The following is a 19,622-nucleotide window of genomic DNA, read 5'->3' as shown; positions in this document are numbered from 1 at the left end:
GGAAACCCTACTAAGAGGTTGTTCCACATTATTAAGCAAGTCACAGTTCTCATGCAATATGGGGAGGAAGAAAGATCTTTCTGAAGATGAAAAGCATGAAACGGTGCAATGTTGTGCAAAAGGCATGAAAACAACTAATATTGTGTGAAACTGAATGGAGATTATCGAATTATCATAAGATTTGTGAGTAATTTAGAGCACAGCAGAACTCGGTCAGATAAAGGCTTATTGAGGAAAGTTCCTGTTTCTCTTTGTGAGGTTTGGTTAGTGGTGTCTAAAATGCATCTTTACGCACAACTGCCAGCCTGCATGGAGAGCATCTTGAGACTCCAGAGACACCAGCAGCTTCAAATACCTGTTTGCTGCTCAACACTGGCTTTTTTATAGCTGCCCTTTTAATACAATACAATTTTTTGATAGGAACTTTCATTAATAAACCTTTATCTGACCGAATTCTGCTATGCTCTAAATCACTCACAAATCTTATGATAATTCGATAATCTCCATTCAGTTTCACACAATATTAGTTGTTTTCATGCCTTTTGCACAACATTGCACCATTTCATGCTTTTCATCTTTAGAAAGATCTTTCTTCCTCCCCATATTGCATGAGAACTGTGACTTGCTTAATAATGTGGAACAACCTCTAAGTAGAGTTTCCATAGATCTGGCGAATTATTTTGTCTGAGATTGATACCAGTTATCTAAAAAGACATGGATAAATAAACAAACATTTTCTTAGAAAATCTAAAATCTGAATGTTTATTGTACTGAAATCTTACTGATATGTCAATTGCATAATAATTTGGAACGCAGTGTATGTAAATTTTGGGGTTTGTGATGTCACCAACCCGGGAAAAAGCTCATTGTAGTCCCTACTATCTGTATGTTGTAGTCCTTAAAAAGCAATTTCTGTAAAAGAAAATATCTCCCTTTGCATAAAACTTTGAGCATTTTAACTTTGCAGATGTTGTTTATGCTCAAACAGCAACATTACATACTAACTAAAGTTAAAAAAGTGAAATCAGAAGCAACCACCCCTTTAACAAAATAGCCGCTAGCAGCTTGCAAAATAGAAAAAGGCAAAAAAAAAAAAAAAAACCTGGTTAACCTGAGAGTCATGTAGAGATAGAAGTCATTTTGTGTTTATTTTGTTCCTTAATCATTACCACAGTATGACTTGGAATTATGTACAAATAAATACTGAAATCAGGGTAAACAGATACCTTTGACCCATCTGGGGGTGCGTGTGTGTGTGTGTGTGGGGGGGGTGAGTGCTCGTGTCCTGCCGGCAGTCTTGTGTCAGGGTTTCCCAGAGAATGCTCTGGTCTAGCCACATCACACACAGAGGGCAGGAAGTGGCAAAGATGAGGTCAGTATTTAGCACACAGTCAGACTGAGCCACACAGTGAGTCTACACATACAGTGGACATCCGAAAGAGCGCTTTCTCACACCCCCTGTGTGTTTCTCTCTCTCTCTCTCTCTCAGTCGACAAGGAATTTGAGGAAAAATAACTCATGTGAAAACAATAAATCGGTCATTATTTACTCTCTCTCATGTAATTTCAAACCAGTATTCTTTCTTCCACAAAAGGTACAATATACTGGATTGGTTTTCAGTATAATTAAAGTGAAATAAAACTGGGGTTGTCAAGCTTCAAAAATTATGCAAAAATCCCCATAAGGTTCAGGACGTTTATATTTCTAATAAGGTTCCACAAGGTTCAGGACTTATACTTTTAAGTTTTCTAAAGCTTTGTGGCTTTTTGACAAACAGAACAAATTTGAAATCATCATTTATTGCTAACCTTCACTTCCAGTGATCTGTTAACTTTTTTTGATTGATTTGTGTATGAATTTTTTTTTTTAAATAATAAGTTTTATAAAATCGATACAAAAATCATCAGAAGAATTAAAAAAAAAATGATTTGTCACAATTTGGACATTGCTACACCTTTCCTGAACTCCCATGAATGCCACAAGGAGAGTTAGGCCAAATTTAAAGATTTTCACTGAAAAATCAATAATTTTTGCTCATATGGAGCACTTTTATGATGCATTTTTGCTCCAATACTAATTCACTTTTTATTGCCTTGAAAATATTGGTCAGGACATTCTTCAAAAATTCACCGTTTACATTCCATCAAAGAAAGAAAGTCATATATGTTCAAAATGTCATGAGGCTGAGTAAATTTTTTTCATTGACTCTTACTCAAAGCAATAGAATTCACTTCCTACTGAGTGATCAAACCCGAACAGCCTTTAACTCTTACAAATGTCTTACAAATACTCTTACAAACACTCCTTTGCTAATTTAAAAGGGCATTCATTCAGTCTGGGCCCTTGTGCTTAGTGAAAGTAAGGAGGAAACCAGCAGCCAAGACGCCACCCTCTCTACCGATCCAATGGCTTATCCTCTCTGACATCTGTAATTAGCTCAACTGCTTCTGACTTCAGAAGTCTCACTTCAAAAAAGTCAATAACAGATGAAAAATTACTAATCATAGAAACTGGATCAGAAGTCCAACATGTCAGATAGAGCCTTTGAGTCTGTTGGAATACGCTACTATTAACTTGAGGATAAGACCGGGTTGAGATGAAACACAAATCTTTGCAATCAGCACGTGCATTCATGTCTATATTGCCTAACGTGACAGAGCATGTTAAATTGACGCATTGTGATTGGAAGACAAATGATGACACTACATAATGAGTGCATACCACAAAAAGGCATGTTCATAAAGAATAACCTTTCTGGAATTAACATAAAATGTCTATTTATTAAAAAAAAAAAAAAAACACACACACTCAGAAATGACCCACTGTTGAAATTGTGTCAATGTATGTAAAATATTACCTAATGTCTGTGATAATTACACTGCAAAACCCACACAGGTACTGCAGGATCTGTAAAGCCATCTAACTACTCACTTGGTTGGATCATAGCAAAAGGAGAACTACAGGGCGTCATCTCTAGTTGCCAAAAGTGCAGGTCTATTTCATAACCTCATGGCTCGCAGGAAGAATTAATAACAGGTCCAAACAGGACAAGTCGTTAGAGAAACCCAAGTAGGGTGAGACTAGACCTATACATCAAATGTACAATGACATGACATTAGCTCAATTGTTAAGAATGCAGAGAACAAAATGTACAAAATATTTTCTCAAGATTCAGCAAATTGAACAAAAACATTGTAGGATTTTAGACACTTTTTTTTACATCTGCATGTCCCGGCACTGCATACACAGCGGTAAATAGCTGTACGATCGTTAAAAGATTGCGATCTTGATTCAAACACCCACTTGTCTGTATTCCTAAATGAGAATGATTTGTCTGTGTCTTGTAAATCTTTGACAAAGTAACACCGATCTGCGTTGGTGTTCAGTTCCTATACAGTTATCGTGTATAAGAATGAAGCAGCTTCACAAACAGCCTTATAGTATCATTATTTCTGTGTTACAAATATTTAGATTATCACAGAAGTACTGAGATAAAAGTTTATAGTTTGGATATAAACACTGATGTCTACAGTAGCGATGACTAAATCACTTTTAAAAGTGACTTCAAATAAAGACTGAATCATTTTCATCGTTACACCAGTAGGTGGCGACAAGTGACTGTTAAAAAATGTATTTGTCATTGAATCATTTTGTTTCAAAAGTTCTGTTCAACCAGTAATGAAACAAGTGAAGTATTTTACGAGTCAGTCATTGAATCATTCATTCAAACCGATTTTTTTTTTTTTTTTAAATAATGCATTCAAATTAATTCAACATTTTTAAATGGACTGCAGCAATTAACATTTTGTCAGATTCTCTAGTAAATAGCATGTTAATTAATTATATTGCTAAGTTGGGGCTTAAAAGACAACTAATATTCAGAAAATATTATCAGTCTGACTGTACTGACACAAGAACACAAAGTTTGAACTGAGCTGGATAATGACATGTTTGTCATTTCATAATTAAACTTTGCAGTACTGACACTACTTGAACTGAATCGACATTGAATCTGAATTAAGCTGAATAATGACACTACCGAGTTGCTTTATAGCTAAAATTTTAGTTGTTTCATAATTGATGGACTATGCAACATTTAATGTCATTAAACCTAACTGAACTAACAATCTGAATTGAGCTGAAAAATTACACCAATGTCTTCTGTAGCTGAGCTGCTTTACAGCAGATTGCAAAATAGAAGTGTTTTACAACATTATCAAGTTATTTTCCTGTTTATTACTGTGAAACTGTTTTGAAACTATTTGAATGGTATAAATAAGAGCTATAGCTATATAATAAATGTGACTTGACTATAGTCAATATTGAGTCAATATTCATCCTTCATCCTACTATGTGGATGGTAAAATACATTCTCCATTGTTCAACATTAACCAACACATGTCCTAATATGTCATATTTGTCTGAGGTAAACTGCATCAGCTAACCATGACAGTGGGAACCTAAATTATTTTATTGCTCACACCTTCAAAACGTGAACAAACAATATAGAAAGTATTTATATGCACATACTGCTACATATTTATGACCATTCATGCATAACACATATCGAGTGGAAGAAGTCAAAGATAGTTAACTTCACAAACCAGTATGCTAGCACTGCAGTGGCGCACAAACTACGGCCGAATTGAAGTAAAACTCTTATTTATAACGCAGAAAACGGGTGAATTAGAATGGCAACTTTCACCTAAGTGCAGACAATGAATAGAGCACTTGACGGGACGTCTGAGCGACATAATTCCTGTGTTTGTGAGACACAATCTACCAACTCCCTCGCGTGCCCCCCTCCCCTGGACACACACACACACACATACACATACCTACTCTTTAAAAACATGTAGCGACAAAGCGCTGATCAATATGTTGACTTCCAGCGCGTGACGCGAACGCACTGGACTCCCATTGTCTTCCCATTCGTTATTGTTACAATGTTTAGAATGCATCCAGTCTGGGATGATTAATATGGCTACAATTTATCCAGTCAGAAAGCATATGCTTAGCTGCAATGTACGTTATCCAGTCTGGAACCTAACCATTAATACATATATTTAAAATGTAAGCAGTCAGAAATTATTTCTATTGCTACAATATATCACAAACAGTAAAAAAAAAAAAAAAAAAAAAGATATTGCAACAATGTGTCCAGTCAGAAAGCATGTACATATCACTATGTATCCGGTCTGGAACTAAGTTAGTTACTAATAGTTATCTATTATTATTATTATTATTAATAGATAACCATTCAGAAAATCATTCATATTGTTACAATGCATCTAGTCAGAATTGATTTAGGAGTTTATTTAAATTTCTACACTGTAAATAATTAATATTATTAGAATATACAAAATATTGATAGTGAAACAAGGTATTCCAGTCAGAACTGTAATGCATCCAGTCAGAAATTAATACTGGTTCAAAATTCAGTCCAGAAGCATTAATAATGCTCCAATATAACCAGTGTAGAACCTTCGATATCGTTGCCAATATGTACCGAGTCCGAAATCATTCATACTATTACAGTTTAACTAGTTAGAAATGATTAATATTGGTACAACATCCCGAAGCATTTATAGTTTTAACCATTTATTTTTCTGCAGCATATATCTAATTCGGAGCCATTCACGTTGCTACAATGCATCAAGTCAGAAATTATAAAGACTGTAATGGTCTGGGACCATTAATAGTAACAATTAATCGAGTCAGAAATCACTTATATTTTCACAACCTATCCAGTCTTGGGCCATTAACATCGACAGGATATATCGAGTGAAGAATATTTCATAATATTCCATTGTATCCAGTCAGAAATCACGCCTGCGTTCTGGCGCACAATCTGCCTGACTTCCACTAAAAGCTATGCGTCTCTCTCTCTCTCTCTCTCTCTCTCTCTCTCTCTCTCTCTCTCTCTCTCTCTTCCTCTCCCCCTCCTTTTCTCGGCAGACCCCCCACCCCCTCATTTTTCCCTCCTTGCCTCCCAGCTAGTTCGGCAAATGTTCGTGTTGCTTCAAACATTATTGGGTGCGCTCCCAAGATATCCCCGCGCGATGCGTAAACATTACATAAATCTGCGTCTGGGTCTCGGATGTGCCACAAAGGGCTTTGCTTTCTTTGGCTAGACGACCCACTAACGTGACAAAACCTGAGTGACACAAGGGATAGATATCAGACAAACTGAGGCGATGAACAGAAGTTTGCGCTGTTAATATACTCAGAGAAGCAGCGATGTAACTCACCTTGACAGCCCTGTCCCGCACTACGGAGCCCGGTGTTCCAGATAAAGTGCGATTGTTTTCCACTTCCCCGGCCCCTGTCTCCACACCCCAGGAACCGAGAGTGTGTTCGGGGTGGGGGGCCTGGGTGATAGGAATGATCTCGGACAGACAGCCAATGTGGAGTGGGGCAAAGCAGCGAAGGCTCTTACTGGTATCCAAAATGCATGTCTCGGGAAGTCTTAAAGGTGTGCGTTGGCTTTCCGAAAAGCCTATATTCCTGCCCTCTCCACGACACGGGGAATTAGTATCCCACGATTTGTTCGTTGTATCCGGGCGCGTCGGTCGCCTCCTAATCCGCCATGTTGTGCCCCTGCGCCTGGAATGGGAAACAGCGGATTCCCAGGCCAGGCCCCTCCTCTCCTCTCCTCTTCCCACGCAGAGACGTCGCGACATCTGGCGGACGAGTTGCTTCCAGGAAAGGGGAATGCACGAATGAGTAGCGATTAGGTGCAATGCGCTCCCCTGCGGCCGGTTGTGGTATTGCATGTTGGATAGCAGTTGTAGAAGAGCACAACTGGAGAATTAATTTAGATTCCAGATGCAGGGGTTTCAGTCTTTTAAGATGTCACGGACCCCCAAATATAACCATAAACAATTTAAAAGGTAGGTATATTTTAATGTATTAACACCCGATTTATAATGTGAAAAAATTGTATTTATAAATAGGTGTAAAATATTTAGTTTACTTTTTTTTTTTTTACTATAGTATTATACATTTTATATACAATATTTATACATACAAATAATATTTCAGTATTTTTCCCCACATAATTTAACAATGTAAACATGATAATGGTATAATAGTGATACCATGGTTATGTCTGCCTTATTTAAGCAAATAGAGTACTTACTGTCATATAACTGAAAAAGACAAAATACTTGCAACTATATTGTAACGTTTTATTAATGTTAATGATTGAACTTGTAGCAATTGCAATAAAAGGATAGTTCACCCAAAAATGAAAATTCTGTCATAATTTACTCAACCCTCAAGATATTTGGAAGAATGTTTATATCCAAACACATCTCACCCCCCCATTGACTACCATAGTAGGAAATACTATGGTAGTCAATGGAGAGCGAGATCTGCTTGGTTAAAAACATTCTTCCAAATATTTTCCTTTGTGTTCAGCAGAACAAAGAAATTTATACAGGTTTGAAACAAATTGAGGCGGAGTAAATGATGACAGAATTTTCATTTTTGGGAGAACTATCCCTTTAAGTAATAAATAGCTGAATAAATAATTTTTCTATAAGCAGCATCATAAAGCAATACAGTCATTCTGTAATAGTCTGGAATGTCAGTGGTTCTGCCCAGAGACAACATGAATCTTACAACACTTGTGCTCTGTTGTAGACTGTGATAGTCCAAAACGTTAGGCTACTAGTAAGGCTTTAGCAAAGAAATGAGAAATGGTGGACCAAAAGACTTTGATACTGGACAACCAGTGCTGAGGATTGTGCTTAAGATGATATTTGTGGAGTGCTGGGATTGGTTTAGACAGCCAGATTAGCGATGACGGCCCTGGTGAACTCATCGCTTGACGCGTAGCCTCCCAGGTCTGATGTGCGAACCTACACCAAAGAGAGCAATAAAATATTTTATGTATGTTGTCTGTTCACATTGATAGAAGGTGCACTGGGTAAATACATCCTTTACTAACAGTTAATCTTACAAACACGCTTCTCAAACATCCAGGGTATATATATTTGTTATTTTGTGATGGTTAAATGCAAAATGCTAAATGGGGATGAAGGTCTTCAAACACTACAAGCAATCCACACAATACCAGTGACTACAAAGTGACACTTTTCAATCATTTTGGTTTTACATATTTATTTTGACATTGGAAAAAAAAAAATCACATTTGACAAAGCATTGGTCAGTTAATCAATGGCATGAATAAACCTTGAGAAATCTGTGAAATTGAAATGTGTACACGGACACGGTAAGGTTGAAAATATTAATACTGCAGGAGCTGAGTTTAGAAACATGAAGACAACATGTTAGATCAGTACCGCAATGACTGAGGTAAGTTTAAAAATGCCTGAGAGGCAGTGATATCATTTGTCTGATATCAGCCAGTCATCATTTCCACAGTTAGTCTGCAATGGCACAGAGCAGACTTCCTGTCCAGAGCATTTGCATCATGAAATCAAACCAATAATTGCCCATCTGATTTATGACAGCAGCAGATATAATTAGTGATGTTTACATTAGTAACAGTGAGAGGGGAAAAATCGTCACACTGCTGGAACTTCCGCCTCAATATGCCAAATGGCCTTTGAAAACTTGTTGATAATCAAATTCACTGAGGTTCTGGAACCACAAAGGCAATGCAACGAGGACCAGCCCCAAACAGAGATGATATAAAAGTAGGAAAAAGACTGAGCAATACAGAAACGGCAGGGTACGTACAGCTTAGGATGAACAACAAAAACATCAATTAAAACTTAAAACAGGAGTGAACAATGAAGTCAGACATGCACTACAGTTCAAAATTGTGGGGTCAACAATACATATATACACACATACATACAGTGACATGAAAAAGTATGTGAACCCCTTGCAGAATCTGTGAAAATGAGAATTATTTCAATAAAATAAGAGGGATAATAAAAAAAAAAATGCATGTTATTTTTTGTTTAGTACTGTCCTGAGTAAGATATTTTACATAAAAGATGTTTGCATTTAGTTCACAAGACAAAACAATAGCTGAATTTATTAAAATAACCCCATTCATAAGTATGTGAACCATTGATTCTCAATACTGTGTGTGGTTACCTGATGATCCATGACTGTTTTTTTGTTTTGTGATGGTTGTTCATGAGTCTCTTGTTTGTCCTGAGCAGTTAAACCGAGCTCTGTTCTTCAGAAAATTCCTCCAGGTCCTGCAGATTCATCAGTTTTCAAGCATTTTGCATATTTGATCCCTTTCCAGCAGTGACTGAATGATTTTGAGATCTGTGTTTTCATACTGAGGACAACTGAGGGACTCAAACACAACTATTAAAAAGGTTCAAACATTCACTGATGCTCCAGAAGGAAACACGATGCAGTCGGGGGGTGAAACCTTTTGAACAGGATGAAGATGTCACAATTTTTCTTATTTTTTTGTTTAAATATCATTGTTTTTCATTTAGTACTGCCCTTCGGAACCAATAGAAGATACTTGCATGTTTCCCGGCAGAAAAATTAAGTACAATTTACCTTGATATTTGAATTCAAAAGTTTTCACCCCTCGGCTCTTAATGAATCGTTTCTCCTTCTGGAGCATCAGTGAATGTTTGAACCTTTTTTAATAGTTTTTAATAGTTTGAGTCCCTCAATTGTCCTCAGTGTGAAAAGATGAATCTCAAAATCATACAGCCACTGCTGGAAAGGGTTCAAATATGCAAAAATGCTTGAAAACTGAAGAATCTGCAGGATTTTTTTGAAGAACAGAGCTCAGTTTAACTGCTCAGGACAAACGAGACTCATGAACAACCATCACAAAACATAAAAACAGTCATAGATCATCAGGTAACCACACACAGTATTGAGAATCAATGGTTCACATACTTATGAATGGGGTTATTTTAATAAATTCAGCTATTGTTTTGTCTTGTGAACTAAATGCAAACATCTTTTATGTAAAATATCTAACTCAGGACAGTACTAAACAAAAAATAACATGCATTTTTTATTATCCCCCTTATTTTATTAAAATTATTCACATTTTCACAGATTCTGCAAGGGGTTCACATACTTTTTCCTGCCACTGTATATATATTCAGGATTAATACTTTGATGAAAAGTGACAGTAAAGACATTCATAATGTAACAAAAGATTTCTATTATAAATAAATGCTGTTCTTTTGAACTCACTATTCAAAGAGTCTGATTTCTGAAGGATCATGTGACATTCAGCTTTGCCATCATAGAAATAAATTGCATGTTAAAATATATAACAGTTTTTTCTGATTAAATAAATGCACTCTTGGTGAGCATAAGAGACTTCTTTCAAAAACATTTAAAAATATCTTTATTTAAAATATTACTGACCCCAAACTTTTAAACAGAAGTGTAATTCTGGTTAAAGATGCATATTATGAAAAACAGAAATGAAAATAAATGTACATGGATACATTAAGGAACAAAAAAACACCAACAACAACAAAAACTAAAAAAAGAAATCAGTAACCAGCCATAAAACAAGACGGTGAGAGAATGAAAGTGAGAGATGGGAAAAGGGAAATGAAAATTTAAGATAGGACTGCTTTAATTGTCTTTGAATATATTCAGATCAGAGGTGGCAAAAATAGGGGGATCCGGGATAGACATTGGGTTTGGCAAGCATCTTCAAACAGTCCGATGGCGCAGGTTGGCCACAACCGCACGGACAAAGTCCCCAGTAGTGCTGTAACCCCCTAGGTCTCGCGTCTTCACCTGGGACACACACACACACACAAATACACACAGACAGCCACATACACCCAGAATGGGATGTGATGGCCGAGGAGGAAAGGTGGAGAAAGGGGAGGTGAAGACTATGTCAGAATTTATGGACAACACAAACACAAACTTGAAGGCTAGAGTCTGACTGTAAGACAGAGCTTCTTTTAAGATAATTTTTTTTAAAGCCAAAGCTGAAGCTGTTTCCATAGAGCACAGGACATCCATGTTAGTGTATTGAATTTATGATAATAATGGATTAAAGCCAACATAAAATCATAATTGGTATTTTGTGCTTTTGAAAGAAAGAAAGGCTCTGTTCTTTCTTTTGATATATTGCATGTTCAAAAATGATCAAATGCTGGAGAAAAAACCCACACTGGCAGAGAAAGAGTTAATGTTGACTAATAGTTAACTAATGGTAACAACTGAGACCTTATTGTAAAAGCATTTGTAAAAGCTTTTTTATTTGCTGAGAAAAAGGCATGCTGGATTTGATTCATTATGAAAGTCCTTTTAGCTGGCCATGACAAGATAATAGATGTTAAAAAAAAGAAGCAAGTCCTTCAATATCTTCCACTCAAAAAATCCTTGAAATGAAAAAGAAAAAGGCCCTTGTCATATTTCATTAGGTCTTTAAATGAGATGACAATGATAAAAAAAAAACATATAAGAAGAAAGGGGGAAGTTTGATTGTGAGCAGAACTTTTAACCCTCAAAACGAACCAAAAAGCCTCAGCTATCCACATAAAACAAAGACCGAACTGTAATGCAGAAGCAAAACTGGATGAGGTTTTGACTATTTACTAAAAGTGTTTCTGGGTTAGCAATTGAGTGATGTGTTGTTGAGGTTAGGGTCACTCATCCAAAACCATTTGCAAAGGGAAATCCACCAATTAGGATGAAAACCAATACCACCAGGACATTACAGACTTGCATGCAAAACAGCCATCAACAACAATTTTTGCATCTTGAACTCGTATAAAAACATTGAAACACACTCGCATTATCAAGTTCTCTACATGATATGTAAGATACATATCAGCCACACAATACACTTTTCTCTCCCATTTATACATAACACACAAACACAATCACAATCATTTCTTACCTTGCCCTGCTTAATGACTTTCTTGACAGCCTCAGACACCATGTTTGAATGATACTCAAGGCTGAAAGAAAAATAAACCAATCATATAAATATACTCGCCAAGACAGCACAGACATTTTAATATACACTACTGGACAAAACTTTGAAACAATTAGGATTGTTTAATGCTTTTGAAAGAAGTCTCACAGACTGAGGTCTGTTCTAGCATATCACACACACATTTGAGCTTCTGTGTTTAGCATATCTAATGTGCACTTTTGTAACGAATCAGTCGGAAGTAATTTATTTACTGTGTATCTGCTGTGAGACTGTCTGAGATGTCACTGCCATAACGTGTTGCTATATGCGTCTCGTTTTAGACTTGACTGACAGACTTGCATTTTGACACCGCAAGCTTCATGCTTTTTTTCTTTTCGTTACAATTATTCTGCTTATTGTACATATAAAATACGAGATGTTTATATCAGTAGCCCCATATTCATAATTGTGACCATACAGTCTACTTTAATGTATTTAGCACCAAGCACTAGGGAAAACAAGTATTGGATCAAGACTCGGTATCGGCAGATACTCAATATTCAATGACTCGGATAGGATCGAGGCAACAAAAAACTTGATCAGGACATCCCTAAATTTACATAAGATATGATGGTGAAAAAGTAAATATGGAATATTAGTGCAGGATAACAGTGCGAGACTCACTTGAGGTGTCTCAGCATGTTCGATGCACTGAGGAGCATAGCAGTGGGGTTTGCGATATTCCTGCCGACAGCCTGAGCAAAGGGATGTCTGGCACCCTGAAATTAAATGCAAGAATAACTTTAAAATCACATGCGGCAAAACAATTTATGAAACTGTTACAGTTCATGAATGAAGGTATGAAAAACAAGATTTAGGCTCCAACCGTTTCAAACACAGCATATTCTGCGCTGTAACTCTCGCCTGGAACTACGCCGGCTCCGCCCACCAACCCTGCCGCCAGGTTATCGATGATGTTGCCGTAGAGATTAGGCATCACTAGCACATCAAACTGATATGGATTCTGTACCAGCTGTGGGCCACAGAACAATATGCTAAATATATTTATAGTAGGGCTGGGCGATATATCGCATGCGATTGTCACGCGCATTTCTTCAGTAAAGCCGGTTCCCTGATTACCGTTAAATCGCCATCACCTGCTTTCAAATGGAGCGGCATTTAATAGACAGAACCGTAGTTCACTGACAAGCTACGCAATATCGCGTTCATTATCGAAGGCGATTCATCTGCGATATGAACGCGATATTGCGTGGCTTGTCATTGAACTACGGCTCTGTCTATTAAATGCCGCTCCATTTGAAAGCAGGTGATGGCGATTTAGCGGTAATCAGGGAACCGGCTTTACTGAAGAAATCCGCGTGACAATCGCATGCGATATACCGCCCAGCCCTAATTTATAGGTCATCCTCCTTACCAGCCACTAACAAAAGATTGGAAATCATACCTGCATGCAGCAGTTATCAATGATGATGTTTTCATATTTAATCTTAGGATAAAGTTCAGCCACCTCCGCACAGCTCTGCAGGAAGAGACCATCCGCAAGCTTCCTGTGGAGATCAATTCAATTCAAGGCGAGTTGAGTCAATGTGTTAAGATTCTAAAACTATATGGGCAGAATAATCCCGTCACACACTTACATAATGTTTGCCTTGTGGACAGCGGTCACTTTGCTGCGGCCCTTCTTGGTGGCATAGTCAAATGCAAATTTAGCGATGCGCCGAGATTTCTCCCTGGTGATGATCTTTAAGCACTCAACCACTCCTGTAACACTCTGAAAACACAGAGGTGCTCATGATGCGGATGTACATTATCTTTTGTTTAAAATAAATTAACACTTTTATTCAGCAAGCATGCATTAAATCAAAAGTGTCAGTAAAGACATTTATAATTTGTGACCCTGGACCACAAAATCATTTATATATCATCTGAAAGCTGAATAAATAAAAAATCTAAAAGCTTTCCATTGATGTATGGTTTAGGATAGGACAATATTTGGCAGAGACAACTATTTTAAAATCTGCAATCTGAGGGTGCAAATAAATAAATAAATAAATAAATTAAAATATTGAGAAAATCGCCTTTAAATTTGTCCAAATGAAGTCCTTAGCAATGCATATCCACTAACAAAAATACATTTTTGATATATTTAAGGTAGAAAATTTACAAAATATCTTCATGGAACATGATCTTTACTTAATATCCTAATAATCTTTGGCATAAAAGAAAAATCGATAATTTTGACCCATACAATGTATTGTTGGCTATTGCTACAAATATACCCATGCGACTTATGACTGGTTTTGTGGTTCAGGGTCACATTTATATTCCAAATAAATGTTTTTCTTTCTATTCATCAAAGAATCCTGCAAATGATAAACAGTTTTTAATGTGTATAAGAAAACAATTAATATGCTTCAAAAATGTTTTGGAAAGGCACATTACACAAACCTCACATTTAAGTTAAAAGCAAAAAAGGTAGAAATGAGTTTATATGAAAAGTCTATGACTATTTTGATGTTCAAAAATTGTTAAAAAATGGGTTGAAATATGTCATCACCCTCATGTTGATCTAAACTCCTACACTATTTTTTGTAAAAAAAATAAAAGGAGAATTTCTGACTTTTTATTTAATATAGGATAGTAACCATACCCGCCAATACAAAAACAAAATGAAAAAGAAAAACACCAAAAAGCACCATAAAAGTAGCTTATTTGTTATGTGCTATTGAATTATGAAAACTTTCGAAAAGGTTGCTGCATAATGAATTATGAAAGGCATTTTCGGTTTGGGTAACTTCCATTAAAAAAGACTGAAACTAATCATTTCAAATCATAAGCCCTACAAATACAGCTTATCGGTCAGTTTGACTGAAAGAGCTGTCAATTTTCCTTCATGTTTTATTCTCAGATATCATGAGAATAACGTAACACTTGGTATTTTAACATGACATGTTATAACAAGAATATCTATGGCAAGAGCTCTTTTCAGTCGCTGCATTCTTTTCCTCGTGATCATTTTCCTTTTCCCCCTTTTCATTCCGCTGCAATAGTATTAAAAAGGACAAGATATACTGCATAACTGTATCTTCTTTTGTGTTCAGCAGAAGAAAGAAACTCATACAGGTTTGGAACAACTTAAGGGTGAGTGATGACAGAATTATAATTTTTGGGTAAAATGTCCCATTAAAAAGTCTGTTTCTCACACAGAAATTAATTATGAGCACAAGTACCTCATGCTCCAGAGAGCTGTATTCTCCCTCTGTCTGCTCCCTTATGATGACCAGATCCAGGTTATTGTGACGGGTGCTGTAACCAGGCAGGCTGTTCACATGAACCACATTGGCAAACAGGTCCAGCTTTCTCCTGTATGTCATAACACAAGAAATAATCAATCTAAAAACTAGCAGGAGAACCATGAGTTGTGCAAAGCAGCCATGATAATATTTCAAAGAAGTACCTCAGTCTCATCTCATATGATGCCAGTTCACCCTTGTACTCCATAGGAGTGTGAATCTTTCCTAAGAGAAATAAAACATTGATGTCATTACATAAAAATATAAATCAGCAATAATATAACATGTTATATTAACCGTCACTACAGTGGTGCTCAGAATTATTGGCACCCTTGGTAAATATGATCAAAGATGACTGTAAAAATAAATCTGCATTGTTTATCCTTTTGATCTTTAATTCATAAAATGAGTAAAAATCTAACCTTTCATTGAAGGGTGGGGGAGGGTGGGAATCACATTATGAAATAAATGTTTTTCTTCAAAACATGTTGGCCATAATTATTGGCACCCCTAGAATTTTTTATGAGTAAAATATCTCTTAAGTATTATTCCCAGTCATATTTACATTTTTTTTAGCACACCAGAGTGATCATAAACATGAAATTGTCCAGCCATGACTTCCTGTTCCACAGGAGTATAAACATGAGGAAACACAAAGGCCAAATTCCCTTAATCATTCATCACAATGAGTAAAACCAAAGAATATAGTTCTGATGTGCAGCAAAAGATTGCTGAGCTTCACAATATAGAAAGTAGCTGTAAGAAAATAGCTCAAGCATTGAAAATCTCCATTTCCACTATCAGGGCAATAATTAAGAAGTTCCAATCAACTAAAGATGTTACAAATCTGCCTGGAAGAGGACGTGTGTCTAAATCGTCCTAATGTGAAGTGAGGAGGAGAGTTTGAGTGGCCAAAGACTCTCCAAGGATCACAGTTGGAGAATTGCAGAGATTATTTGAGTTTTGAGTCTCAGAAAGCGATAAAAACATAATATCAAACAGCACCTACATCCCCACAAGATGTTCGGGAGTGTTTCAAGAAAAATCCTCTGCTCTCATCCAGAAACAATCTCCAGCATATTCAGTTGTCAGACATGACTGGAACTTCAAATGGGACCGGCTTCTATGGTCAGATGAAACTAAAAAAAGAGCTTTTTGGCAGCAAACCCACCAGATGGGTTTGGTGCACACATGGATAAAAAGTACCCCATGTCCACGGTTAAATATACTGCTGGATCTTTAATGTTGTGGGCCTATTTTTCTGCTTTTTCTTGTTCAGATATATGGTATCATGGATTCTATCAAATACCAACAGATAAAAAAATCAAAACCTGACCGCTTCTACAAGAAATCCTATAATGAGCCATGGTTGGATCTTCCATCAGGACAATAATCCAAAACAAACATCAAATCCAAGACAAAAATGTGTCACTGAGCACAAAATGAAGCTTCTGCCATGGTCTTCCCAGTCCTCTGACCTGAAACCTAAAGAACAGAGTGAACTGAAGAGAAGAAGCACTAACATGGAGCTGGGAATCTGAATGTTCTGGAGAGATTCTGGAGAGATTCTGTATGAAGGAATGTTCTCTGATCTCTTGTCAGGTGTTCTCCAAACTCATCAGGCATTATAGGTGAAGACTCAGAGCTGTTACCTTGGCAAAAGGAGGTTGCAAAAACTATCGAATAAAAGGGTGCCAATAATTGTGGCCAACGTGTTTTGGATATAAACATTTATTTCATAATGTGACTTTCCCCCCACTTTCAATTCTTTTTCTTCAATGAAAGGTTAGATTTTTGCTAAGTTTAAACAATGCAGATTTATTTTTACAGCCATCTTTGATCATATTTACCAAGGGTGCCAATAATTCTGAGCACCACTGTATATTAAAATGTGATGAGGAGTTAATAATGTCACCTTTGATGGCAACTCTGTTGTTCTTCATGGAGGTCAGCACCTCGTCCAGTTTCTCCTCACTGGCCATGTTCTGCACCTCGCTCAGATGAAACTCCTCAAACTCCACAGGAACATCAGCTGCCTAGAGGGTGAAGTGAAAAGGGCAGTGGAAACAAGGGTCGATACAAGTAAAAGGCATGAAAGAGGGCTGAGCTGGAACACAGGATTAACTAACTGGTGTGATGTAATTTCAAACAAAATCAGACCAAAATGAAATTCGTTTGGAGATCGAAACAGCTTGCCAAAGTGAATTTTTGTGCTCTGAGTCTCCGCCTTCTTTGATGTGGAAATCTTCTCTGGTTCTTTTCATGTTTTTTTTTTTTTTTTGCTATAAGTGTAAACGTGACTGGAGTGCCAAATTGCAGAGAATGTGCAAACATTTCCACGTCACTATAATCAGAAGCTTTATTAACTACTGTCATTTTTGTTGTGTTCATTTTGTAATTGAGAGGAAAGTGTGCGGCACATATTTACACATTCATCTAAATGCCACTCACTGCAGTGTGGGCGGCGTAAGGATGTTTGCTAACAGTGTTAAGGTATTTCAAACTTCTTTCTACCCCTTAGTAAAGCATGAAAAGCACTTCGTTGTGAGTATATTGAGGCCTTAAGGCGGAACTCGGTAAGATTTGCGAAGCTCCCCCTACAGGTTCCTTCAGTGAATCACACTGTCGTAAATACTCCAAGCGCAGCTCTGGACTACAACGACTACAACGCTCACCAGTGCAGTAGTTTTGCAAATACAGTACAAGAAATCTTGTGGGTAATTTTCGAAATTGTCTTATAAAGTCATAATATATACATTGTTTTTGAATTACCGTAAAGCATTTTGTCACTCTCGCGTGAACGTGAACATGAGGCGAGATTGTGTCGGGTCGGCGCAGCTCAACTTGCAAGTGCTGTTTTCTGGCATAGACGTGCCAGAGGGGGTTAGTGCATGCCTCAAACACACCACTACAAATCAATTAACCATCGTAAGGACTTAGAAAACTATTTATGAAGGTAAAAAAAAGTTACTTAGTTTGCTTTAAGAGGGTGGAGGTGACTAAGAAGGCTAATGAAGGTTAGATGAAGTCTTAGGAAAAAAAAATGTCTGAGAAAGTGCATCAGTACCTTGAAAACCTCTTTGACAGCAGTCATCAGCTCAGGTCCTACTCCATCTCCAGGGACCATGGTGACCTTGAAGGTGCTGTCAGCACGTGCCGGGGGACTCTCCGAAACATTCTGACTGGAGGACAAACCCAGGGAACGGGCACACAACGGCTGCAAACGGGCACCACTCAGACCCTGAGAGGTCAAAAATGTCTCAGGTCAAAAATGTCTCAGGTCAAAAGGACTATTATGTGTTGGCACATCACAGACAGAGGTGATGTTATTTATGAAGTGAATTTAAATTCTGAATTTAACAGTCATAACAATTAAAGTGATATTCAGTCATTGGAAAATTTATTTGTGTGAACCACCCATATGGTTCTAAAAATTTCTTTCAAATGCTAAAAGCGCAGATCAATTAATAATCCATTTTAAGTGAACTAATTAACAAAGAATAGATTCCCCTGGCATCAATTCCAAAAATATTGACAGTCTTGACAAATGAATGATTTCTGTATCCCATGTAATAAGTGAATTTTGAGTTCAAGGGATAGTTCACCCAAAAATAGAAATTCTGTCATCATTTACTCACCCTCAAGTTGTTCAAAACCTGTATGGATTTATTTTTTTCTGCTGAACACAAATGAAGATATTTTGCACAATATAGGTAGCCATGGGCCCCATTGACTTCCATAGTATGGAAAAAATTATCTGTTTGATTACTTGAGAGTGATAAATGAAAGAATTTTCTTTTTTGGGGCGAGTTATCCCTTCATGTAAACAACCTTTAATTCCAGGAAATGTGTATACATATATTTTTCTGTTAAGATATCATGTAAACTCATAATATCACCAATCATTAGCTGAAATAAAAGGTTCCCCAATGACATTAAACCATAAAAAAATCTGCTCCTTTATATCTAAAATGGAAATATATTATGGTAATGGAAAATAATAATAATAATATACAGACGATTTCTAATGAACCTCTCCTGTGATTTGTCATCTGATGTATTTATGTATTTACTGTCATTCCCATTAACGTTACCCATCATCATGTGTTAAGTTCAGACTTGCATTACACGTCTACAGAAAGCAGCTTGTTTCCCCAGTTAATATTCGCATTTGGCAGTGTAACCCAAACATACACTAATAATATTATAGAGTAAACTATGAGCAAATACCATCATCGTATTTCAAGACTCACCTTGGCCAATGTTACTAGACTCCCTCTCAACGCGGCCGCCATCATGAATTAACGTGAGGAAAAAGGTCGCTGCGATCTTCCTCCTGAACTAGGAACAGTTAAGTGTGTACTGACCCCTGCTGGATGAAAGCGTTACAGCAGTGCTTCTCGACCCCCACTAGGGGTCCTCAGTAAACTGCATATACATAAATATACCTTTTT

The 19,622-nt window shown here is 36.9% G+C and overlaps 2 protein-coding genes across 3 annotated transcripts in view; both read right to left on the bottom strand.

The window, feature by feature from the left end:
- Positions 1–6,693, bottom strand: part of ptpra (protein tyrosine phosphatase receptor type A) — a 44,330-nt gene extending 37,637 nt beyond the window's left edge. Inside the window, exon 1 of the mRNA XM_048165288.1 lies at positions 6,252–6,693. The gene's annotated coding sequence lies outside the window, so the exon portion shown is untranslated. The remainder of the gene's footprint in view (positions 1–6,251) is intronic.
- Positions 6,694–7,520: 827 nt separating this feature from the next.
- Positions 7,521–19,578, bottom strand: idh3b (isocitrate dehydrogenase (NAD(+)) 3 non-catalytic subunit beta). Of its 2 annotated transcripts, none has more exons than XM_048165430.1 (11): positions 19,422–19,578; positions 18,236–18,409; positions 17,084–17,204; positions 15,333–15,393; positions 15,106–15,238; positions 13,513–13,646; positions 13,320–13,422; positions 12,741–12,887; positions 12,539–12,633; positions 11,837–11,897; positions 7,521–7,865 (listed from the first exon to the last, which is right to left on the bottom strand). In XM_048165430.1, the coding sequence occupies exons 1-11, from the start codon at positions 19,464–19,466 to the stop codon at positions 7,788–7,790; spliced, it is 1,152 nt and encodes a 383-aa protein (XP_048021387.1). In that variant the 5' UTR covers positions 19,467–19,578; the 3' UTR covers positions 7,521–7,787. The 2 variants fall into 2 exon arrangements, with proteins under 2 accessions (XP_048021387.1, XP_048021386.1); XM_048165429.1 differs by lacking the exon at positions 7,521–7,865 and adding an exon at positions 10,299–10,719.
- Positions 19,579–19,622: the final 44 nt, after the last annotated feature.

This window comes from Megalobrama amblycephala, linkage group LG18 (genome assembly GCF_018812025.1).
Source record: "Megalobrama amblycephala isolate DHTTF-2021 linkage group LG18, ASM1881202v1, whole genome shotgun sequence".
NCBI lineage: Eukaryota > Metazoa > Chordata > Actinopteri > Cypriniformes > Xenocyprididae > Megalobrama > Megalobrama amblycephala.
The sequence above is the reverse complement of the archived record's forward strand: the minus strand, read 5'-3'. Positions and strand labels throughout refer to the sequence as shown.